General features: G+C 45.2%; 2 protein-coding genes across 2 annotated transcripts in view; one reads left to right on the forward strand and one right to left on the reverse strand.

Annotated features, from left to right (window-relative positions):
• Nucleotides 1–4,223: 4,223 nt before the first annotated feature.
• Nucleotides 4,224–13,038, reverse strand: LOC126533448 (alpha-(1,6)-fucosyltransferase). Its single transcript, XM_050180614.3, has 7 exons — nucleotides 12,788–13,038; nucleotides 12,529–12,723; nucleotides 12,023–12,069; nucleotides 9,253–9,424; nucleotides 7,879–8,646; nucleotides 7,231–7,381; nucleotides 4,224–4,737 (listed from the first exon to the last, which is right to left on the reverse strand). Coding segments are annotated over exons 1-7 (1,638 nt in total). The 5' UTR covers nucleotides 12,790–13,038; the 3' UTR covers nucleotides 4,224–4,434.
• A 598-nt stretch (nucleotides 13,039–13,636) lies between these two features.
• bsf (bicoid stability factor) overlaps nucleotides 13,637–26,169 on the forward strand; it is a 53,501-nt gene continuing 40,968 nt past the window's right edge. The window contains exons 1-7 of the mRNA XM_050180612.3: nucleotides 13,637–13,853; nucleotides 18,412–18,578; nucleotides 21,207–21,451; nucleotides 22,630–22,688; nucleotides 24,271–24,357; nucleotides 24,840–24,878; nucleotides 25,229–25,421. Of these exons, the coding sequence (XP_050036569.1) occupies nucleotides 13,708–13,853; nucleotides 18,412–18,578; nucleotides 21,207–21,451; nucleotides 22,630–22,688; nucleotides 24,271–24,357; nucleotides 24,840–24,878; nucleotides 25,229–25,421 (936 nt within the window). The 5' untranslated portion in view covers nucleotides 13,637–13,707. The remainder of the gene's footprint in view (nucleotides 13,854–18,411; nucleotides 18,579–21,206; nucleotides 21,452–22,629; nucleotides 22,689–24,270; nucleotides 24,358–24,839; nucleotides 24,879–25,228; nucleotides 25,422–26,169) is intronic.

The raw sequence follows: 26,169 nt of genomic DNA on the forward strand, positions 1-26,169 counted from the left end.
ATTTTAGAGTGTATGATGCTGTGCAAGAAGCCCTTTACGCACCCATATTTTTTTCCAATTTTAATACTCTTAAAACAGTTGCACTCTCTGGGTATATATTTGTCCCACAACAATAATCGTCATCTGCCTCAATTGCTTGTGTTCCTTTTCTTGAAAAACGCTGTGCTCGCTACTTTCCTTTTGAGAATGTTATGTGACGCCGATAACGCGCGTGCGGTTCATGACTTGGAAGTATCAGGCTCGCAGCGTTAAAGAAAGGAAATATGGGTAAAACAGATGGCGATTATCATTGTGAGACAAGATATGCCCTAAAGAGTGCAAATATTTTTAAAAGTGTAGGGCACAACTTTAACGAAAACAGCCATACTGTACCTTTAAGGCATGCAAGGGTGTATGAAGGGTATATTTCTCAGGTTACACCCTGTAAGAGCGCATTATTTTGTCAATGCAGTAAACCTAATGATGGCATTACAGAATTGTGTTGGGCTGCTAAGCACGAGGTTGCGGGATCGTGGGCGGCCACATTTCGATGGGGGTGAAAACACCTGTGTACTTAGATTTAGGTGCACATTAAAGAACCCCAGGTGGTCCAAATTTCCAGATACGGCGTGCCTCATAATCAGATCATGGTTTTGGCATGTAAAACCCCATAATTAAGTTTTATTTGATAACGGTATTATTTCTGCAAACATCTGTCTCAAGATAATGTTCAATTAACAGCTATATGTTGCTCACTAAAACACAGAAGCACACCCAATATCTTATTGTTCGCGTATGTCTGCATAGTTTATTTGGTACATAAGCCGGCCTTAGTGTCAGGCCTTGGGCAGGAGTTGGTATGAAACAACACAAGGATACAAGAATTCCATAGGAACAGCATCTTAACGCTGTGCGTGACAGCTTGCGGTACTGCACATAAGAAAGTTAACATTTAATTACACAGCTAAATTATCAAAAACAAGAATAGGAAAAGGGAAAACATATATATGGCAGTCCATTCATGGAAATGTCTAGAGAAGATACCTTCATATAGCTAAAGCTATATTTACTAATTAGTTTTTGTCATATCATGCTTTCTGTTGCATTTTCACCCTGCCATGTGGCTCTCGAAAGCTGAAAGCCTGGGCAGGGCTTGCTACAGTAACTCGAGCCACAACTGCGCATGTTAATTGTGTGATCCATTGGAAGAGTTCAATAAAAAATAAATAAACAGATGTGTAATCAGTCCAGAGTGTGCATTTGCATTCCACTAGCTGCTTATCTCCACTTTATGTTGGCAGGTGTCGACATACGAAAGCAAGTCATATTTGGGATCAATTTCTGTGAATGGCACAAGCATGAAGACGAATGGAATGCAGTCATGGCACTCTCCCTTCAAGTTCTCCTATAATACACTTATCGTACACCTTTTATACAGATATTATATATTTTTCAGCAATGCACTATAGTCGGATGCAACTCAAGTCTGCAGTGAAGCCCCGCTCACGTCCTGTTCCTCCGCGAGACTGCAAGTAGTTCGTACTTCAAACTTTCCCTGTTACCTAAATAAGGCGGTAATGACAAAAATAAGATTATAAGCACATAATTTTGTACGTTTTCATTCATCTGTGATAGCAGAACAGTGAAAGCCTAATTGTTTATTGAACAGAAATAAAACACTTGCTTTGCTGCAACTATTTATTGGCAAGCTTCACTTCAGTTGGTAGTGAAGTTTCATAGGTAAAACAGGGTCAGCAGTGAAATGAACTGCACTGCGGACTTTTGAAGTGTGCAATGCTCAGACTCCATACACTTTGTCCATGTCTGTTGCACAACTCATCGCTTCCACCGATGAAAAGACTTTTCAAGAACAGCAGACGCTCCGGAGGTATCAAGTACTGCACCATTTGAAATGGTCGCATGATGGTGATTTTGTGTGTGTTTGTGATTGTCTGGCAGAGTAACAACCCAATGTGATCCGTGTGCCGGTCGGCACCTATACATCTTTATTGGCCCCAACTATCGCTATTTCAATTCTGAAATTGGCTTTCGTTGGATAAGTTGAACTTTACTGGTCAGCATGCGCACCCCTGGCCCCAACAGTGAACACAATGTTGAACCCACTTGCAGCAGCGCCTGTCTCGGCTGCGCTTGGCGACAGTAAATGCGCGGATCACAGGTTTTCTGCCTATTTTCTACCTGATCTAGGAGTATTTTCATGCAAAAACAACAGCTCACAAGGAACGATTACATTTGGACGCCTCCACAATGAAATTATCCGTATAACGAAGGATTTCGTAAGTCCCGATCGAATTCCCATATGCCATGTGTATTCATCATCAAAAACAGTTATTGGTCTCTGCAGGGTCTTTCGTTGTAGCCAGTCAGGGTCTTCTGGAAGCTCTTGACTGGGTTTGGCATAGATGTGGTCCTTTGTCCAGGACTCCAACGGCCTCAGCTGCGCTGCATGCTTGCTGCATGAAACCAATTTGGTCCTCGCAGCGGTCGCTGGCCAGCAGTGCCTCCCATTGCTCCACACTTGGCTCTATGATTTTGGGGACTGCTATAAGTTGGCATTCTCATGTGGTGCGATACAAGGTCGGCTTTTGAACGCACCTAATTGTATTTAGCTGCGTATCTGGTGGGGTACGTTTTACACAGTAGGTTTAAGTTAGGGGAAGTTCCTGTCTGGAGCTGTCTCCCATCAGTGGCCTCCACCCTCGTGAGTGATTTAAGTGCGGAAGGATATCGTAACCCGGTTCCCCTGTAGTGTAACAATAAAGATGAGTATTCATTTGGAAGAGACGGTAGACTTTCGAGTGTGGATTCTTCGGGTGTGCAGATTGCAAACCCTCTAGCTACCCTGTCTGCATCTTTGTTCACCGCTATTCCTGCATTTCCCGGCAGCCAGAATATCTTGTGTTGAATCGGCTGCGATTGCGTTGCGTGTTACGCGGCTTGTCGTCTCGAGGAGTACACGGAGTGTATGGTGGCTTATTCTACTGTTCAAAAAATGCGGGCAGGCGTCTTGAGAATTGTTTTGCCGGTTCTGAAGCCCTCCACTGCTGCTAGAGCGACAGCTATAGCTTCTCAGATTCAGTCATGGTGCTTCGGCTTATTGAGCCACTTGTGATTTTGCGATAGTTTGTGCTGATGACCGTGGCCACTGGGTGTCCTCATTTAGGATCTCGGGTGGCTGCGTCTACGTACACTACGTCGTTTTTGGTGGAGTACGTGCGTTGTATGTAATCTGCACCTGCTGCCCGCCTGCCTTTGCGCAAATTCGGGTCCATGTTCTTCGGTATCGGGTTCAATCTGAGCTGCCTGCGCAATACCTTCCAAGAACATGGGAAGCTCAGCTCCAGGCACAAAAATAAAGACTCCTGCAAACACCAACAGGCCAAGCACTCCTCAAACGCCTTGGCTATATATCGAACAAATTAAGAGAATGGCATGTGTATTGCAAATGCTTCTACAGTGATGACCACAACAACGAATTTGCCTGTACAGTGAAAGGATACAGGCATCCCCCAAGGGCTCATTGTCGGCTGACGATAATTTATTGGCATCCTTGTTGAAACTGGGCTGTGACGTCACTCAGGAAGCACCACCGTGCTGCAGGGTCCGAACACCGCAGTAGTTACAGTTGCCCCCCCCCCCCCTTCTTTCAGCCGACGATATCGTCCAAGCTATCAAGGGCAGTGTGTGTGTATGTCACATGGGAGCGGGTTAGAATCCTGCAGATATTTCAAAATAATTTAGGGGTGTGTTACACCACTTCTTCTGCCTCTTATGCAGTTCGACCCATCGGGTAATTCCATCAGTTTTGTCGAAGTAGAATTAACAGAAGTCGACTTACATTAATTAGTTCGACATCCTCCATCAGGCAAACTGATCGCATGAAGCAAACTAAGCATGAGTGTATCTGTACTGCATTTTTTTTTCTTCTGTTCTGCTGAGGGACTGCAATAAATCAGTTGTGAGTGGGGATTTAGGTGCGAATACGAGACTCCCACATCTGTGGTTTTCGTTCTTCTGTTCTTTGGGTTTGTTTTACAGTATTTGCACTACACTGGCTACACCATGTATCCACCAACTTGCTCAAGGTGTTTTTACTTCCAGAGCTGCGATGGTATAGGAACAAAGGAACTGCCTGCGCTAAATTAGAGTAATAAAGGTAAAGCCCTAACACTCGCACTTAGTCTGTTTCTAGGTGTCTTAAAATCATCCACGAGGAGTGATAGTACAATCAATCGAATACTTTATTATTTTCCAAGCACAAAATAATTGCCAAGAACCTAAAGAAGTAAGAAGGGCTGCCCACATTCCCAGGAGTCTTGTTGGTGGCCCTGTTTTGCCAGTGGCACATCGGGAGTGCACAGCAGCAAGGGTTAAAAACCGTCTCCGACACACAGAAGAAAAAGATGCATAAAAGCAGGTAAAAAAAAGCCAGTGTCACTGCACGGGAAAGGGCACAGAGTCAACTTTTTCCTCAGCCTTGAATGACGGGTAGAGGCCAGACCGACCCGTGCGTCGATTGACGCCTTTGCTGAAACCGTCCCAGTGGTTGCCTGCAATGCCCAAGGTGTCACCCACACGGATGTCGATCTCCTGTGAAGAGCGGGCAGTGTGGTTGTATATGGCGATCTGGTTGTGGGCCTTCTGGCCTCCAAAGTAGTAGATGTCATCCAGTGAATGAAAACGGTCGGCAGCATCCACGTGTGACAGCTGCAGAATCTCGTAGGCCAAGCGGCAGACCTGCGCATAAGCCAGTTTCAAAATTCAGAGGTGGCGGCACTTATGTGACAAGTCTGCCAGGATATTTCGACTGTGTGCGTGCAATCATCTACCCTATTACAGTGCCTGCAGCAGAGTGTATCTCCATTGAAAAAACACATAAGCATCATATCCAATAATTTCATATGAACATATGGGAGTTCTATACAAAAACCTGTATGTTCCCTTATATCATATGGGGCATTTCCCACATGATCCCCATATCATCATATAGGCTTCCCTTATAAAAACCTGTGTGTTTTTTGATAGAGATCAGACTAAGTCACAAACCACTAAAATTGAGTATGAAGATATGGCTGTGTTTGCATGGACCCATAAAATTCACCTCAGTTATTAATTGCGATAGGTGGTATCATCGATTTCATGGGTTTGAATAGTCACTGGAGAGCCAACGAGCAGACCATGCAGTGGAATATGAATCGTGCATCACATGTTCAAGGTGTCTGAACCAGGATGATAAATTGAAACTCTTTTCAGTTCAGATTGTGCTGCAGTTCAGACATATTGCCTCAGTTCTAGTTCAGATCTCAAATAGAAAATAGAACAATTCGAACCAGTTTAAGCCAGTTAATTTACTATTCAATAAAAACCACATCTTTTATTATTTGCTATTAATCACTTTCTCAATGCACGAAGTGATAATAAAAAAAGCAATATTTATGCAGTATTTATCTGCACAAAATGATAGCACTAATTTACTACACAAATCTGATTTTCTATTCCTAAGGTACTTTTTTTTTTACCCCTTGTGCACAAAGCCCTTTGCTCTTTTAAGTTCAAAAATGTATTTTAACCGTGTGTCAAAGTCACACTAATTCTGCATATCAGCTTGCTTATGAGTTAAACCTTGATATAACGAAGCCGGTAAAATTGGCGATCGGCTTTGTTATATCAAACATTCAATATATTGAAATTCAATCTTTTATGCAAGTTTATGCCACCTTTTATTCAACATTTTATGCCAACGGACTTTTCTTAGATGAATTATATGAATTATTGGGCAATTGGAAAAAAGCACATTAGAATGAAAAAAAAATTCATTTTGTGGAATTTGCGAGTCGGCGATGAATGATGCCGCACCAACCTGCCTCCTCCACCCCTTTGACCTTGCTTGCGCAAGAGCGCCCATCAAACCACCATCCTTCTCAGCTCAGCATCGCCCACTTTCACTCACATTCAAAGCATACAGTGGGTGGTGTGCGATAATATTTTATCGCACTCGGATTTTGTACGGATCATGACACTGCTCTGTTTTGGCGGCCGCTCTTGGTCGCGTGGTGCACTGTTTGAGAGGTGCATTCATAAGCAGCCGCTTGTATTTCAACCGTTCGATCATCTGCATCCGTGGAAGTTTCCGTTTGTTGTCTCGGTATTCTTTCGCGGTGGCAGTGAAATTTCATTGTATTGAAATTGTGTGTAACCACACTTTCTGTTGCATGCTTTTTGCTACAGGCCTCACTCTGCCATGGCTCATTACTGGGCTGAACTATGACAGCTTACCAGGGGCTGTGAACACAATGCTGGCACCAGACACCCAGTGCGGGTACATTCAACTCTCTTGTGTCCCCTGATCCTTTGTCTTCCCCTCACTGCTGTCACGTCTCCTGACGTTTGGCTTCACCGCATGACGCATACGCGATAGTAAGATTGACATGTAATAGTTGCGAAGCTGCGAAGAGAGCGTTCAAATGCAAATGCAACCTGACAACTTTGATAACACAGGCGCTACAGGAACTCCCTTTCTCTTTTCTTGGGCTTCAAGTGCAAAGTTCACTTGAAGGAACCCCTGAAGGTTTCTTCAAGTAAACTTTACTTCAAGAAACCCCTGTAGTTTTATTCAAGTAAAAACCCATAGGATTGTTTCAGTAAACGAAAAAACCCGTAGGCTTGTTTCAGTAAACAAATGTTCAGAACCGAAGTCCGTGTAGTGCTTTCTTATTTTGTGGCACTCACCTGTATGAATTCATTTACTATAATACTATACTGCATCTAAAAAAGGCTATCCTGTTTGCTTAACTTAACTTTTCATATAAGCTCCCGGTTTTTCACTATAATGATGTCAGAGCAAAATAGCTTTTGGTGTTGTTATGTTCATTATATCCAGATCTCACTGCGCTATCAGCATAAAGTCTAATGCGAACAAATCAACAGTTACTAGGATGCATTATTCCGTTTTCATCTTCCGCGGCATTTGTAACAGTGGCTTAATTTGCATTTTGGTCCACACCGTGCTTAAAAACCGGTTACAGAATGATTGCACTTGTGCTTAAAAGAAAGAGGTGTTCAGATTAGTTTGTCATTCAGGTTTGAACTTAAGATTACGGTACATACATTCATGTACTATTCAACTAGCAGTAACAGCTTTAAAATAGCACAGCTTTATGGCAAGCAAGCATAATGATATTGCAAGACGTGCAAGCCACATTGCCTGTATCAACAAAAGTGACCAGGTACCTGAGAAGAGAAGGTGCAGACCAGGTAGTCGCAGCGGGAAAGCATGTGGATGTCAAGGAGGACACCTCGTAAAGACTCCGAGCTGTAACGCTGTCCCAAGGATGCCGTGTTGGCAATACGGCTATCCCCAAAGAAGTGGTAGTCCGGGTACCTGTAATGCCACAGGCCTTGTCATTGTCACGACACTACAGATGCCATAGGTTGGTTCGAGGCCATGTCAATCTGCTCTGCTCTCAATATTGAATGAAATTTGCACTAGTGCTTGTCCTGTCCCATGTGGCCTTGTTGCTCCTTTCTGCCAAATGTCAATAAGGATGCTCTTTCTCTTTTTTTTTCCAAGAGGGCAAAAGGGGATGCCGAAGAAAACCCCATTTCGGGAGTAAAAGCCTCTTCCTTAAAAGAATTTCATAGTTTAAGGCTGGCTGTATGGGCCTAGCAGACATTTGTCGTCTATATTAGGGCATCAAGGTATTCTGTCATTACCAGGTTAATTCGGACACGCCTAAAGCATGGCTGCTCCGTAGAGCAGCATTTGTACATTTGGTGCCACTGTGGTTGATGAAGGACAGATATTGCCCTGAACCAGGTAGGTGACGGTAACTTGAAATACACTGCGGCAGTGCCGTCAACACACGCCTTCGCACTCACTTGCTGCGTGCCTCCGCCAGGAGCTTGGGATCATCAGTGGCCAGGTAGACGCGGCGACGGGGCATGCTGCCTCCCTTGAGAGAGAGCCGCTCGAAGTAGTCAGCCACGTGTTCCATGTACTCCTCGATGCCGTGGAAGTCGGCTTCGGTGCCCACCTTGTCGGTGCGGCGCACGTGCACACCCACCACAGGTCCCTGGAAGTGCATCTCGCGCGCTGCCTGGTCGAAGAAGCGCTGCAGGCTGGGCTGCGGCCTCAGCAGGTAGCCCAGCACCTGCGACACCCACCACAGAGCGGGTTGCCCATGCAGCCGTGTGAGTCTTGCTGTAAGTTCCTCAGGCACAGCCAGGGGAAGGAAAGCCGGCCTCGGCTGCACGTTGTCAATGATGGGCAGTTCGACGACGGGTGCGCTGGCTATGTCGGCCGACCAGGGCACGCCTGGTGCGGCCTCTGTGCAGCTATTGCTGACTGGCAGAAAGACACTCTCCCAGCCTGCAGCCGAGTAGCGCCAGCCCTTGGAGTGGAGCACCAGCGTGCGACGCGTGGCATATGCCGTGATGAGACAGTAAGTGGCGTGGTGCACCTGGCAGCCATAGCCGCAGCCCTTGTTCAGGCTGCACACCAGCTTGGGCGCTCGACTGCAGTCTGCGGGGTGCTGCAGCTGCGACAGGCGGGAGCGCAGCAGGTCCGCCAGGGCGCGTGACTCGGCCTGCCGCCACGCGTCATGGCCGTCTGCCCGGCGCATCTCCTCCAGGTCCAGCTGGATGGTGCTGCGGCGCAGTGGTTTGAACATGAACCAAGAACCAACAACGTTTACCTCGAGCACACTGTCAAAGAACTGTGCTACCTGTTGACAAAATGCATTCGTCACACTTAACTCCATTAGGTGGCCAACGTGCACTGAAGATCACATCTGCAAAAGTGATAAGTCAAGAATACGGACACAGGACAAAAGCTTTGGATACACAGGGACTGCAAGTACCATGTGTAAGGACTTGGAACATAAGTTGTTACGTTAGTATGCTTTTTGTTTGAAATCATCTTTTTATAAGGGCAGAGATATAACCCTGTTCATTTGTTAGTGTGAGTACTCAGTCTCGTTTGTTTTTTGCTTATTAATGCCGTATATCTGGTACCCGCATTTTTTACAAATTTTTAGAAAATCATAATCCACTCCTGCTTGAGTCAATCTGGCTTGTAGTATTGTGAAATAAATAAATAAAAAACGACCGTGGTTACACTGGCACATGCTGCAAGCACAAGGCATAGATGCAGAGGCACAAAGTTGGCTTTGTTAGTTCTGTCGAGAAACAATTAAATTTCAAAAGCCAAAGCTGCCCCTACCTCAAGCAGAAGGTGACCAATGTGGAACTTACCGGCGGTGCACGGCCAGATCATCGATAATGCGTTGCAGGGTGGCCTTGTCTTCCTGTTTCAGGCTGGGCAGCAACTTCTTGAGCTGTGCACGTGCATAGAACCACAGCTCCTGGACACCATTGGCCACCTTGCGCCGGCGCACCTCATACTCCAAGCTGGGCTCACCGCACCCTGCATGGTGACCTGTGGGTTATATCTTGCCCCAAAAGATTTGTGTGCGCCCTACTATCAAGCAACCTGTCATGATCACGTTGCTGGATTGTCCCTGTGTGATTACACTGGGCAGTGGGAATTACGGATCGAGCAGGTATGAGCTAATCATAAAAGGCAGTGGCATAGCAGACAGCTTCGTGGGAAACGAGGATGCCAACTGCCTAGCGGCTATGGCACGTGCACCCCAACCGAGCTCTTGCATTGCAACCGCAGACTATGCATGAGCGACGATTTGAGCGCCCCTCAGCATCCAGTCACCCACGTCACCAGGAGGAGCCCACCGAGGCCCATCAGCAACCAAGGGTTCACATACTGGCAACAAACCAACATGCTCGGCTTACATAAACTTAGGGGTTGTATGTGGACCAGTGCCCACACCTGGCAGCTGCTAGTACTTGTGAGAAGCAGTGCCTGCCTCAATTGTGGTGCATACAATGCCTAGGTTACCTCATGCTCCGTGGCCCAGCGCACGTGCCTGCGCTCCACAAGCTCCCGAGTACCTACGGGAACCGGGGCCTTGCCACAGGCTCCGAGGTCGTGCTACTGTTATTTGATGGCATTGTGCAGTCTCACAAAAGAACTCGTGGAAGCTAGGCTACCTTCCTGAAGGAGATGGGCCTGGCATCATGCATAACTATGGTAAGAGGCTGAGCAACACACTTATGTGTGTCCAAGTGGATGTGCGTATATCGTGGTACGGGGAGGGTCGTCTACCAGATTGTTTTATTTAAATCATTTGTTCTTGCTGTACTTCGCAGAATGAATAGTTATGTTTCTTAGTTCTTATTTATGTCCTCCTCTTTCTCTATTCCATTGCTCTACTTTTTCCCAACAGCTCGTCCACTAGAAGGTGAGACAGTTATTATGGCCACAGCCTTTACTTTCTTTTTTTGTGCCCTATGAATGCAATAAATTACTACTACCAGCAAACAGTGCACCATTGTGTTAGCCACCTATAGACTTTTTGCATAATGCCAATAACCCTGTTCAGACACAAGGCAACATTGGGTTCCCACCTCCATTGTCCTCTTTTCTTTTTAACCTGTTTCAGCTCATCAAAGCCACAATTGCCTGGCATCCCATCCTTAGCTCAAGGAATGTGATTGCTGTCACCTACACAAATTTAGCTGAGTGATCCAGCTCGTTACGACAGTGCTGTAGCACATGATGTTGAAAAACAGATTACTAGCCACATGTGTGCTGCACACATTCGTTTAAATATGCTGGGTGGCTGTTGAATGAAAGCTGCTACACTTAATTGTTACAATAAATGAATGAACAGTCGGCATGGCCACGCAGCCGCCAATTTCACAGGTGAAATCAGTGCACTGAATGCTGTATTGAATGTTGCGCACTTATCACATACCTTATGGCAGGATCATCCCATGTAAACACAATGTTTGCATAGTGGCATGCAGCAGTAGATCGGCACATCGAATCTCAGAGAAGGAACGCTGGAAAAACAGCACAAAGCATACAAGTATGCAATGGGGTAGACAAACGGCTACTAGAATGTCCCCATGTCAATCCCTCATGATGGTGGCCGAAAACCAGCATCGCTTGAATGCAGCACAGGGTTACTGGCTTTCTGCAAACCCCTATCACTCCGCAATACTTGTTGAGCTTGTGCAGAATAACTCAGCTCGTTTTATCCTCCATCTGTAATTGCACTGCAAGCATAACAGCCTTTCCCTCCCATCTTTTGCAGCTCGTTGAAACTTTTGACACCTGAATTTACTTCGTAAAATGTACCACCATACTGTTCTTCAAAAATTTATTCTATCAGTGCAGAACATGTCGCATTGCAGTGATTTTCGTCATAAAGTAAGCATCCCATTCTAAAACAAAATCGTTTTCTGGTTCTTTTCTATGACACACAGCAATTGAATGGAGCCACCTTCCAGCCAACATAGTATCTATTGATGATAATCAACTTTCTCGCGATGCACTATCCAGCATGGTATACTAAAGTGATACTTGAATTTTTTTCACTGTTATTATCACTGCATTGTTTTCTTCTGCTAATGCTCGTATCTTTCACCCACTTACCCCTGTAATGTATGTGGCCTTGAGGGTTAAATAAATAAATAAATAAAGAGTAAGTTCTGGCTTCATTCTCTACAACAGCAGGCACACATGCCTGAGGGCACGGGAACAAATCCTGGCTACAGTGGGTGCATTTCGATGGGGGCGAAATGCAAATACGCCGGTGTACCGTGCATTGAGTACACATTAAAGAACCCCAGGCGGTCAAAATTAACCAGGAGTCCCCCACTATGGAATGTCTCATAATCATGTTGCGATTTTGGCAAGTAAAACCGCAGAATTTTAACTTTTATATTTTTAGCAGGCATATTTTGGTGCCCCATTCCTAATCCTGTTTGGCAGGTGGCATTCCCACAACACAAGTCTTGTTTTTGCACACAGTACAGCAAAGAGAAGAGCCATGGCATGAGAGTAATGCGATGTTCTCTTTAAATGTTCCCTGCGAGAAATCATTTGTGCTACGTTGCTATACTTAAGTGGGCATTGTTCCTCCCCTGCATGGAGCCATACCTGCTTGCTGGTGAACTGGCTCCTTTGGCTCCTTCCGGCTCGGCTCTCTGCAAGAAAGCAGCACATGGGCCAGCCCTTAGGACATGTGCATGCAATCTCTGAACAAGACACTGAAACCATTTTAACAAAATGTTGCAGAAGCGCTCAACCAGGTCAGATAACCATCAGCTTCATGCGTGACCAATGGGAAGTAAACATGGAAGTTGCAGAGCAGGAAACTCGCAGGATAGGTGGAGGACAAGTATCGCATGTAGAAGCTGCTATGTGCGCGCGTGTGAAGGATAAAAAAAAAAGCTATTCCATCCTAGTTGCCCATCAGCGCTCTGACAAAACCACAGTTGTAGTGTGGCAGACGACGTGTCATGACGTAACCACCGCAGAGCGCGTATCGAGTTAATCGGAGGTGTGCGTGTTACAAGGGTTGCGATGCACAAAAAACAGTGCGCGAACCGCCTCGTTTCAGGACTTCTTGCCCACCCAATTGAGTGGCAAATGGCAAAGCTCACTTGATGGCATTGAGCAGGGAGCGCAGCTCCTCATTCTGCTGCTTGAGCGACTCTAGCTCCCCAACGGCCCGGGTGAGCCGTGCCAGCACTTGCTCGTCCGGCTCACCGCTGTGGAACAGGGGGCCGCTGATCATCAGCACGACCAGCAGCCACATGACCAGCACGCAGCCGATCAGCTTGCCCAAGCCCATAGCCCTGCACGGAGGAGACGACACGCTGGCAAAGAGATATTATTTCCAAGCGAACGCTTTCCACTCACATGGTTTCCCGTGTGTGGCGGCTTCTTCGGTGTTGCTTTTAAAATGTTGCTAGCCAGCCCCGTTCGACGCATCTTAACACGTCGGCCTCCAAAGAAGATGCGGCCGGAATGGCCATGCTGCGTACGACAGCGGCATGCTACCCGGTTAACGCGCGTGAATGCGCTGCAGCAAAGATTCACCGCCGCCGTGGCTCAAGCTGCCAGCTCGCCAGCTGTTCCGTGGGTTTCGTCGCGAGACCCTCCAGGCGCACAGAAGTACGAATCCAGGGCAATCCAGTCCGTCGCATAGTCGGACGCCCCGACGTGGCGCCACTACCCCTTTATCTATTTATCTGTGTACATGGCCTCCGAGATGAAGCGGCGCGCACAGCAAGCTTGGAGGCCATGTTGCGCAACGCGCAAGACGCATTCTAAGCGTAAGCAGCAGCTGGTGGCACCGTTGGCTTGTAGGTCAAACCTTCATATGTCTTGCTGAACTTTCGTGTCAACCTTATGCAGCATAAAGAATGACCTCAAGGTGCCTTTCCAGTCGCAGAGTGACTAATCGTGTTGCCTCGCAAACTATTCTCATAGCGTTAAATGAATTCGTGTCGTCTGCTCTCGTCATTTTCCCTCGCGTTGCTCACAGTACAGAACCTAGAAAGTAGCACACGAGCCGGTGGTCAGAGGGAAGAAGTTGAGACGCAGACGCGCGTTCTCGAGGATTAGTGCTCATGTGGCATGGAGGAAGGAAAATCCTCCATGTCATGTGGCACACAAAAATTTTAGTCGTGAATGCGTGTGTATCTTTTACTATCATCATCACAACTTACCAACGTTGGCTCTTTTTCACGCGCTGTCCATTATAGCCGCATCAATCCAAAGCATTAAAAACCCGCAAGGGAGTGCGAAACACGCCGAAGGGCAGCCGGCGAGCAAGAATGGCTGGGGTAGTGCGTTCTGTACAAAGTTTTACCAAAGTTCTAACTGCTTGCCGTCTGCTTTCACGGATTGCATGCCCACCTCGTGCAGCGTCGTATTACCTCTGCAAAGATCAGCTTGCGATCACGACCTATGTCCCCGAACGGTAATGATGGTGGGCACTTCCCCACGTGTTTTATATTTCAGCTGAACACGATTAAGGAGTTTATAACCCATAACTATGTATTGGTCTGTATTATTTTTTCGTTAGCTTGTACGCACGGTCAGTACTTCTCCTTTGGCTTTGCCTGTACACGGTATCCGACTTGGACTCAAAACGGCGTCTAGAGGACAGGAGCTGTTACAAACTGAAAAGCAGTTTATCTTCATCATGAGTTGCGTAAGCTAGTAACACTGCACATGATGCGCTGCTTCCCTCGTAGCTACCTGCGCAAGCGCTCTAAAAGTAGCCCAGTGTCTATGCTTTCTGAACCGATGGCCAAAACGAGATTTGATCCGGTCCTCTCAGAGTGTTCCTTGCAGCAAGAAATGACCGTCAGAAGCTGTTCTCCTGACAAAAAACATTTTCTATAGAGGTCGAGCAGGTGAGGCTGATTTCGTTGGACATCCAGCGGTCAAGTCCCGGCAGAGGCAGTGCCCGTGGTGTGAAAATTTGCCACAGTCGTGGTTTCGATGATGTGCGCACCGTTCCGCGCGAAGACGCAAACAGAAGCCGCACTTCAAGTGATCATTCAGCTGATCAGCTTCACGCCGAACTAGCACACTATTGTGGGCCGCGGTTTCGTGTTACGAAAGGTGGATTTCACCATTCAAATTGCTAACAACTATTGATAGTGCCATTCATGGTGCATAACGTTTTCGCCTCCATGTATGGACTGCCTGAACAGTATGCAAATTATAAGCGGTTCACATGGGCAGGCTTAATGTTGGATGGGTAAATTTTCATTAGCATGTTACTGAATGCATGCTCCCATTCCTGACGTCTGCGTTCACCAGCACATGAGTGCAAAAATTGACATACGGTTAATGCCATATAATTTACAGCCATTTACAGACCACCTTAATGCCACTAACTGTTTAATCTATTTTACTCATTTACGTGTTTTAATGTTTCATTTACTTGCAGCATGCATACTCTGGTTATCATTGCCTGAACCACGCATTGTTTCTTCATTTGTTTCAGCAACTTACTCAGTAAAAAAAATTGACAGCCACGTGAAAAGTCTGTTCAGGAACTGTTCGATATATTGCTAGTAAGAAAGACAGAACTAAAAAAAACACTAAACACTAAAAGAAAAGTGAATATTAACTCATATGGTTGTACTTTGTCGTTTGCTTGTAGTCATTTTTCACTATTATAGTAAGGGGACATCAAGCTTATATATATATATATATATATATATATATATATATATATATATATGATCTTTAATTTTATGTCAGACCTCCATATAGGAGGTAAGGCTCCACCGTCACTGTTGCATTTAGTGGCATTAATTTTGGACATATAACAGCAGACCCAAATTACACAACTTAAGGCATCAACCACAAGGATACACACAGCGCACAAATGTTAGTACGGTAAATAATTTTTCTCCCAAATTAGAATCTTGTTCCAATGGGTCAAATGAATGAGACAGTGACATTTACCAAAGCGGCCCTACAACCACTGTGGCCACAGGTAATAAAAAAAGAGTAGTCGATAAAATATAATAGTAGTAGTAGTAAAAGAAAATCAGTATATTGGTTGAAATACCTCTTGCGCCAAGCATGAGCAAAGTATTTGCTGGCACGGATCCAGTGCTTTATTAATGTCATTTTTACAATGTGCCATGTACAGAGCACTAACACAATAAAACGACCTCCAATCTTTTTGGCTCGGTGCATGGTTTGAAAAAACCACATGGGGCACAATGATTCTTGAGTACTATAAATAATAAGAGAATGCATTGTTCCAAACATAAGAAGTGACATCCGGTAGCTCAGCTGGATAAAATCTGGCCTCTGAAGTCTTATTTAGACTATGCTTAAAAAAGGAGAGGGAAAGAAAAGCACATATCTAAGCCCTCAGAGTGCAATAAATAATTTAATATTCAATTTACCATAATATGTTTCAAGCAGACAATGATGCCAATGGGTATCCCCAAGCTAAAGCTTCCTCTTAATCAAGTTTTCAACATTGTAACTTAGCAATAAAAAATGATATCACAATTCTGTAAACTGCACTTGAGGCATTTAAAGTGTATGTATTACACAACACTCTGTAATAAATGTTTTTGCAAAACTCTCGTATATATTGTAACCGTTCCTTTTAAGCTATGAGCACAAATATATTTGGCAATTTTAGTTACTTAACAGATGCAGTTTATTGAACTGCACTATATGTTTTGTTTATCTGTGGGATATCGGTATCTGCACCAAAAAACAATACTTGTCTTTTTGTGCAGAGTTACCTATTTGTTCAACTTAGGGTGGGGGGGGTTCAGCGTAGAAAATTCTTGGTTTCTTTATTTTTTAGTTCTTTAATCCAGATTGTACTTCCTAAATTTGGTAGAACTTAAAATTCTCTCTCATATCCAGCAAATTTCATTTAAATCAGTCCATTGGCTTAACGAAAGCATTTGTGCATTTTACATCTGTTTGAATATGGAAATCAAAGTTAGCCCTGAGGAATGTCCTCTTAAGGCAAGTATGAGCTTGCTGCTTCTCAATGCTTAAGTACAGAGTATCATATAAGCAGCAGTCGAGCTCTGGGGAGACTGTTCATGATGTGCAATAGAATAAGGGAGTACTGACATGATATTTTCGGTACTCTTTTCTCTTTATTTATTTATTTTCTCCTTGAGCGATGGTTCTAGACCTCTAAATCCTAACGAAACAACAAAAAAATTGGTGGGCTGTATCAGGGACGCAGCCACAGAGAAGTACGTGAAACATCTTCTGCATGCTGCAGATGGTGTATTGGCACTAAGTTACAGAAATGACATAACCAAATGCACAATTTTCATTTATTCATGCATTCGAAAATTTACACGACTAACTTATGTTGTAGCTAGTGGGGGCCTTGCAGTCTAACTTTGAAAGCATGCTCTCTCCCCTTTGTAGAGATTGTTTGGGTACTAGGGCACCTGAGACTGCTCTGCACTGGAGTCCCTAGGTAAAACAACTTAAATTATTTTATCTTGGAACCTTACCCAGCTCTACTCGAGCCTGCCGCACTCTTGGGTGGCTGGGGCTCCTGTGCTTGCACTCCCTATGGTGTCGGACGCATTTCGCCGTGTTCAGAGGTGTTGGATATCCCTCCATTTTGCTTCCAGAGTCGTTTCCCGCCATTTCTGGACCCTACGTGTGAACGCAAAGAGCCTGTAGCTGAGAAAATCTGAAATTTCTGCAAGAAAGTGCTCACTTGTAGGCTTTATAACCCCTGATAAGCACCAGTTTGACTTTGATGGTTTATACTTGACATAGGGAGCTCTCTCAAACACAACCATTCCTGCCTGGATGGACAAGCATACTGCTGAGCTGTTCCTCTCTGAATGCTGCTCTCTGCACCAATTAGCCTGCCTCACCACAGTGACTGCTGCGCATAAGGCTAAATTTAGCTCCGGTTGTGTCATGCAGGGCACAACAGTGGTGCCGCCATTGGTGTAAATTAAAGAAAGAAGTGGTCCAAGTACACTGCCTTGATGCTCACCAGGAATAATGTCAGAGAGAGGAAAGGAGAAAGCTATCGACAGCCGTGAACTGTTGGAGATTAGAAAGAAAATCACGAAGCCATGACAGGGTTAGTGAGCCCAGGCTCAGCACAGATAGTTTAGATATCAGATGACTATAGGCTACATGATGGAATGTTTTTGAAAAATCTAGAAAGATGCAGTCTATTTGTTTGTTACTGTTCATGTCAAAGTGCAAGTCTGATGTGAATTCTAGTAACTGGGTTTTGCTAGAAAATCCTTTCCGGAATCCATGCTGTCTTTGGGTAAAAGAAGTTACTGCATTTAATGTGAGAGGCGATAACGTGCTCGAGCATTTTGTAGCAAATACATGTCAGGGAGATCAGGCAATAATTTTCACTTGAACCCTTATTGCTGCTTTTCCAATAAAGGTTCGCTACATACGGTAATAAACCATATGCAACAGATTATCAATATATCAAATGCAATAGATTATCTTCAGCCAGTTTCTGTTTCGGTTCTGATGTGCCGTGACATGATGATGCAGAAGGTAGTCACGTGGAAACAGGACACTGCGTGGTTTTGACAATCGCTTTGTCGTCTGCTATGCTGCTGCATCGGCCATCACAGTGACTAGCAGCATAGTCAGAGCAAGCCGAAATGGCCGTCAAATGTGGTAGTGTGCTGCTACCATGTGATGACCACATTCTGCATCATAATGTCAGGACACAGCAACCTCTTAGGAATTGAAACTGAAACCGGCTAAATAAAGCTATTATATTAAATTATTTCGTGCACTCTGAGGCTTTTCAGTAATTTGTCTAGGGCTTAGATAAGGCCTACAACATTAATTTAGTTCAAAAGAACAAAAAATGATATAGTCTGGAATGTTGCGTTGGTACTCGCGTAAGGAAGTCTCTGGAAGTCTTTTTCATAGAAACTAAGCACCTTGAACTGTGCTGTCTCTGCTGTACTCAACCACCATAAGTGTGATGCCTTTACCTATATGTGTCTTGTTCTTTGCTATAGGAGGTCCACTGTGTTGGCAGCTGCAGCGAACAGAGAGAGCTCCTCCTCGCAGTGGCAGAGCCACCAGCTAGATCGGGCACTGCAGCGCATTGACAATGAGGTGCGTCGCACGGGCCGGGTGACGCGCCGAGACTTGGACGATGTGCTGTCGCAAGCTAGTGCCCTCGGTGAGTGGCATCTCGTCAGGAAGAACATTATGCTGTATGCTCTTGCAGCGTGGAATGGCATTCACTGTTGACGGTGGACAGGCAGTGTGCGTACCCGTCATTCCGTGCAAAGTGCATGCTTTGCACAACTTCACAGATAAATAAGTGTGCATACAGGGTTTACTGCAATTTATAAACGTCCTATTTACATCTCAAGGATTCAGGTTGAGATGGGTCGTTCTCAAGTTTCTGAGGCTGATCCGATCCATCTGAACCATTGCTTTGCTCCGCGTGGCATTTGCAATGTGGATCTTCTTGCCTTCATTTCTGTGTTTGCGACAACTTCAGGATTTGTTGCCAGCGGCTGTGCAGCAGGGTGTCTACCAAGTTGACATTTCCAAATTCCCTGAGTTTTCCAGGTTTTCCCTGAATGCCATTGTAAATTTCCCGGAGTGATGCAGAACTATGTTTTATTTCAAGACGGACTGAAACCATATAGCCTGATGCTGTCACTCTCTAGTAAGCACATGACAAAAATAAAAATGTGACTTAATCCAATTTGAATAGTAAGGAGCAGTGTTTATGTTATTCAAAAAGAGAATAGAAGGCATGGGTTAGCAAAATGCACAGCAAATAAAGTGTCTTCGAAAAAATTGCAAATGGGGTCGGACATTATCAAATACGAATAAAAAGGAGATGCATATAGAAGCAAATATTTTCGAATATGAGCTATTTCTATCAACTGATAGCAACCTCAGCGGGAATAGGCCCGAACTCTGTCACAATTGAGATTCTCTCTCAACAGCTCGTAAGTCAACCTCAACTGTCCTGACATACTCTCAACCTGCGCACGACGCCCGAGTGTTGTGTTTCACTGCTTTAAAGAGTTTATTTTGGTTTGGATGAGGGACACCTGCGTCTCGGCATCAGCCAAAACTTTATTTTTTGAGCTCAAGCTCCTTCAAAACGGCGGCAGCAAGCTTCCATTCCCGTTTATTCCTCAATGCGTAGGTCATTTCTGTTGTTGTGCGCCTACCGCCACTCGTTCACCCCAAGGACCATTTGAAGCATCTTGGTCAGTTGCACAGGCCACGACCGATTTTTCGAACTTCCTAGGGGCCGCGAAAACGTCCGAAAAATCGGCCAGTTGGAAAAAAAAATAAATCCTTGTCATTTACTGCCCTTAGGGGCTCAAACCTTCACAGGCACGTTCGAAAACGCTCAGAAGGCCTGTCGGTACACATATTGGGCATATCGATGCTCGTACTGTGACAGGAAATACCGGGTGCCTGCGTGTATAATTAAGGAATACATACTGTGTTCCGTGGCCCCTTCTCACGCTTGTTATGCTTCACTGCAATACTTTTGCGTAAGGTTCACCAAGTAACATTTCTGTGCAGAGGCGAAGCTGACTTTCGGGAACCGGCATTATACAATGCACCGTGCTTTCCAAGCTTCGAAGCCAATCGCGAGGATCGCAAAGGCGGAGTCCGTGCCATTGCTGACAGCAGCGAATTCTTTCAATAAAAAACACGGCACCCAACGGCAAGAAGCTGCATAGCGAACGTCGCCGCATTGGTGGTTACGGCTGCCAGTGGATCTGCGTGCGAGAGCGCCGGTTCGAGGCAGCGAGGTAATCAAAATGGCAGCGGTGGTGGCTTTTATTAATGCCGTGTCGGACCTGCGGTCATGGCAAAACGTCCGGAAATTCGGACGGCGAAGAGTTCTTGCGTCTGAAACTTCACACGTTTTTATACTTTGACTCTATAGGGTACGTGGTGGGGCCGTGAAGCTGTCCAAATTATCGGGAATCCGGAAATTCGCTCGTTTACTGTACACTGGCAACTCCTCCTGCCGACGACAGGGCATCAAAGACAATTCATTATGATTCCTGTCTGTTACTCGATCCAGCATTACCGTGACTTTCGACCCTTTCAATAAAATTGCCGCTAATTTTCCCTGATAGAGGCCCAAATTCCCTGAGTTTTCCCTGACTTTTTCCACACTACTCAAGATCCCTGAGAATTCCCAGTTTTCCCGGTTTTCCCGGTTGGTAGACACCCTGGTGCAGATAGTTGAATTTTGTGCCGAAAGACAGCCATGAGCCATCCTCATTACGCACCAGGTGTACTCATAGGGCTGTTATTTTCTTGTATGTATACCTCAAGAAATTCTTTACGTAGAAAGCTGATATTTGCTGGAATATTACACAGATTATTTGCATTGAGAATTTATATTGAGATTTTTCCGTTTTCTCTGCATGAAGCAACATTGACATTTTCATATAGCTTTATCTCTATTCTTTTAATTTTTTTTGTGTATGCTATATAGTACATATATAATTAAAATCCCCCCCCCCTTTTTTTCTCTTTCTTTTACTGAACTTGTTGTCTTGGGCTTCTACCATTGGAAAGAGAATGTCTTCCTCTACAATTTGATACTATACACTTTATTATCAAGCATGCTCTGTGATAGGAAAAAAATATATATATTAACTCGACTACCCTAAAACTACTGCTTTTCCCGTAAACAGGAAAGAGTCAACCGTGGGGGAACAGTCCTTGTGTATTTTGGTCAAATTCTTGTTCGGCCACTGTTAATCGCTGTTGTGTCCCTCCAAGATGAGCGTTCTCGGCCACCGTGGCGCAGGGCGTCTCTCGGGTCCCCAGGGCCTGCTCCTGGTGCGCATGTGTGGGGCCTTCCTGCGCGAGGAGCCTCCGTCCGAGCGCCAAGAACTGGCACGGGCAGTCTGGGAGAATCTGCAGTCGTTCAACTGCCCGCTGGACGTCAGCCACTACAACGCCCTGCTACAGGTGTACTTGGAGAACGAGTTCCCCTTCTGCCCGTCCACCTTCCTGGCCACCATGGAGGCCGCCTCTGTTCAGCCCAACAGGGTCAGCTCATTTTCTGGACGCTTGGCTCGCTCAGTCTGGCCGCGGTAAAACATGTCCCGAGTTGGGCACAAGCCACGGTGGGGGCCACCACGGCAGGGCACCTTTCATAGACAATGGGCTGCTTTAGGCCGTTGAGCCCATTCCACGCTTTTCTGAGTAGGGATAACAGTGTCAGCAAAGGGGCAGGCAACAACACTCCTCAAGTCATGGACCAACCAACCCATATGCATATGCGTAGCTGATAATTTGATTTCATTTTATTATCCCTGTTAGTGGGAATTATTACATAATGTAGCGCTCATACTCAAGTACATACTGGAACAAGGGAAAGCACAGAGTGAAACCTTAGTGTAATGAACTAGTGTTGATGAACTAAAAATAGTTCATCAAACACAGTCAAGCCTCAATACACCGAACATAGGTGTAGAATTATCATATATAAAAAGTAAATGTAAAATTTGGTTGCTCATGCATTATTTCAGTGGGGTCTTCTCATGCTATAACAAGTTAGAAATGCGGGACGTGACGTGGTATCGGTTAAAGCAAAGCAAATTTTTCTTTTATGCATTGCTCAAAATATGTAGTAAGGAAGGAAAAGATGTCAAAAACAGTCGTAGACCAGTTTTTCGGACACCTTGTTGTTAGAATCTGCGTGATGGTTAGGACCTCCTGGCAGCACTGCTGCCCACTCTAGAACCAGTGTTAACCACTACCGTAATCTTAGACGCCTCAAGGTGTGCCACTCAGTTGTTCAGATATGATCCGCAAGCACCGTACAGCAAACATAGCAGCAGTGGACAGAGTTGCCACCATGTTGATTGAGCACCAAACCGCGAGGTTGCAGATGAAGCAGGGGTTAGCCTTAGCAGGTAAAATGTAAATGCATATTTGCAAATACAGTTCTACTGTCTTAACATGGCAGTGTCAGTTGATGAGGGTGCTACGAAATTCGGGTGATCAGAACATTCTATGTGCTTTCCATCAGAGTTCTCCTTCTCGAGAGATGTCCCCTATCTCGAAGGATGGTGTGCCGAGCAAATCGGTATTCCGGTCATCTGTCTGAGTAGTCGCCTGGAGTATTTGGCAAAAGCTTCTTTCAGCCATATTTTCTCAGGCACAACGTCAAGTAGGCAGCTGTCGACCAGGCTTGAAATGATCTGCTTTTTTTGTGTGTGCAGGTGACATTCCAGAGGCTGATCCATCGGTACTGCCAGCAGGGAGACATTGGCGGTGCCAGGTAAGGTGCAAGAATTTGGTCACTGTAGTCCCACCTCTGCATTATTCCACTGCCTGTTGTATGGTACAATAATATCTTGGTTATGAACCCTCATGAAATAAAAAAAAAAAAGGATAATCTGGACGTATGTGGCCGTGCATCAGTTAGTACACATTACTTCCAGAGTGCATCAGGCACTAGTGTCCATAGTCAGCAGCGAGAACTGTATGGGGAAATTTTTTTCACATTTACTGCTGCGCATGACACTGGTGGGACTGCCGTGCTTTTGTAACGGCGCCGTCACCATCCATGATCGCATTAGTAGTGATCATGGATTTACCTGTGGTGATTGGGGTGATCAGTGGTTTCTTTTTGATTAATAGCAAGGTGCATGCATTGCCGTAAACACGATGGAAGTCAGCAAGAATGACAAAGGGTTCTACTCTGACCTGCGCACTCACTTCAGCCCCACCAGCTACCAGCTTACTTGCGACAAAATAATTGGGATGTGTGCGCACTACTGAAGAGCATGTCATGTATGCCGTGTCTTACACCACAGCGAGCGCTTATCAACCGCGAGATGATGACAGTTCTGGCTTCCATGCTGATGTTGTGCGAAATAGAAATGGGCGGTGTGGATTTCTTCATTAAGTGAAGGCGCGGTCATGTAAGAATTTGTTTGTAGTTTGCTAAATAGAAATTCAGTTAATTCGGACATTTCTTTTTCACTCCTGTGAAACATGAATTAACAAGGTTTTTATGTACTGAACTAGCATAGGGTACACTTTTTGACTGGAAGCCTGTTGTCTGTGCACTGGGGTGACATGTAATAGTTGAGCATGCTTTGTAATCTGTGTGCACCTCTGACCCTTGAGTTGTGGCACATTTGGGCTCCTGCTTTGTCACCCACTCTTTGTTTGCAAGTAAAAAGCTGCCGTAGCTTCCAAGAATCGACTGTGATGAAGGAGTCAGAATGGTTACAAAACGTTGGGTTGAACTTGATAAACCAACCAGGCCGGTTTTAGTAGAATTTTTACTAGTTGTAACAAGGCTAAGCATTGCCGGCAGCGGTCTTGTAGCTTCTGAATGTTACACGCATGTTCCTGTAATTGCTAGCAATCATTTGACAGGGTGGGTTGTTGTGTGCTTTGTTATTCAGTGTTACAGAAACTATGACTTCTCTACGTTGCATAAGAATTTTTTTTCTTCTCTCTTTTGTCTTCACACACTACCACTGCTGTGTACGGGTGGCTGGAGCTTTGTCAAGCTGCGAAAGTGCAGCTTTTTTCTCCAACCCCCTTTTTTTCGCTGTACATAGTGCGAAAAATAAACTTCCTTGATTGATTGATTGATTGATTGATTGATTGATTGATTGATTGATTAAAACTTTGCCAAGCTTTTTCCCCCCGTGGAGCATCTGGTTAGAGTGCATCAGTTGGGGAAATTTCAGTGTGCATAGACGATTTGATTTCGCCGGTCTGCTTGGATAATATGCTCGGTTTGTTGTCGTGCAGCTTAATTATTGAGCTTCAAAGAAGTTATGACAGCTGGCTGCTGCAGGTACCTTGCTAATCACTCGCGTGGCCTTGTTTCAACATTGCAGCAAGATACTGGAACACATGAAGAGCCAAGACATGGCAATCAACGAGAAAGTCTTTAACTCGCTGGTCCTGGGCCACTGCCGTGCCGGGTGAGTGCCACGCTCATACCTGCCAACTCTCCCGAATTCTCTGTAATGTTTACGAATCCAGGCTCGTTCTATGGTGTTACGAGTGTTGTGTTAAGTTTTACGAAAGATATAAAACCTTTCGTGATGTTTTCAAGCTCATGAAAGATATGGCTGTGCGAGGTTGCAAGAAAAGTGCGCAAAAAGGAAATTGTAATGGTACCTGCACCACCCTCTTGTTTCAGTGCAAGGTGCCATATAATCTTTAGCACTTGCTTCAAGGCGATAGCAAAGTCACACCATAGTTGTAAAGTTGACCCCTCAATATCCACCATGAGTTCCCCTGGTTATTAATGAGTTCAAACAGAACTATCGGAGCCATTTTAAGGTCCCTCTACTAGTGTCATATACTGTGAAAAACTGTCATTTTTGTTGTTCTGCAACTTGCTCTAGCCTGTTTTGGAATTTGTGTGGCACACATTCCTGACCTTGTGCTCTTTTTGCAGGGACACTGAAAGTGCCTGGAATGTCCTGGAGGTGATGAGGTACGTTTATTGCTGCTTTTGTGGGGGCACTGGCTGGATACCATCCCCTGCCAATACTGCCAAAATTTTCTGAATGTTTTGTGAATTTAGACTCCTCTGCGATATAACAAATGCTGCATCAAGTTTCAAGAAAAATTAATTCTGTTCGCTAAGTAAGTTTTGAAAGGTCGTGCAGCACAACATTACAAAAGATTGCTGTGTGTGTGTCCATTCTGTGATCCGTGTCTAATGTCCTGGAAGAACATAAATGAACTCGAATGCTAATTGCTTAAACGTAGATAATCATCTCCAAAGGGGGCGTCCTGCCTGATTCTTGGGGAGCAGTGATGCATTAAGCGAATGGATTGCAGGAATGCGCAGCTGGAGCCAACTGCAGACACATTTCACGCACTGCTGGTTGGCTGTGCCGAACGAGGTGACCAGGCAGGCCTGGAGCGGGCGCTACGTGAGGCCGACCGGGTCGATACCTTCCTGCCCGATGAACTGCTGCTGGATGTGGTGCGGGTCCTAGCCTGTGCGGGCCACCACAGCATGCTTGATATGGTACGCTGCCACTTCCTTCCATTGTTAGCTTCCTTGTAGTCTCAGTGCGGCATAAATTCTCTGATGCAGGAGTCAAGGTAGACAACTGGTCGAGTTGGTTTCGAGGTGTAATTGTAATTTTGCGTAAGAAACCCAGGACAACAAAGAAAGGGCGGATTGCACAAAACTTTGGGCACATTCTTTTATTCACGTTTCAGTTCAGTTGCAGTCTCTTTATATTGTTTAAATTTTTTTGCCTTAATTACAATTACATATGCAGGGTTTTGAGAAGTGAGTCCTGTAACTCAACAACTCTAAAAGAAATCTGACGCCAATCCATCTTCCTCCACTTGTTTCCATAATTTCTTGAACGTGAAATAATTTTGCATCGCATTTTGAATTTAAAAAGTCATTGTGCACCACAGCCACACTTCTGTAGTTTTTTGGCCAGATAAATGTCATCGAGGTGGGGAAGCTAAGATGCGGGTTCTTGCTTAAAAAAAAAAAATCACAGACGATTGTGATACTCCTTAATGCAAAATTTGAGCTCAAATCTATACGTGTTTTCATTTTGCAATATATTAGCTGGCACAGATAATCTGTCTCATGCGGACATTCCAACTGGAGTGTAGCGTGGATGGATGGATGGAAACAACGTTATTTTGAATCCGGCAAATTTGACGACCCGGGCTCAGGTCTCCCTAGAGGGGACTTCGAGGCCTTGCCTCGTCGCCGCCTCTCGGGCTTGCTGGACAGCCCACTCTTGTGT

Source organism: Dermacentor andersoni, chromosome 7 (assembly GCF_023375885.2).
Source record: "Dermacentor andersoni chromosome 7, qqDerAnde1_hic_scaffold, whole genome shotgun sequence".
NCBI classification, from domain to species: Eukaryota; Metazoa; Arthropoda; class Arachnida; order Ixodida; family Ixodidae; genus Dermacentor; species Dermacentor andersoni.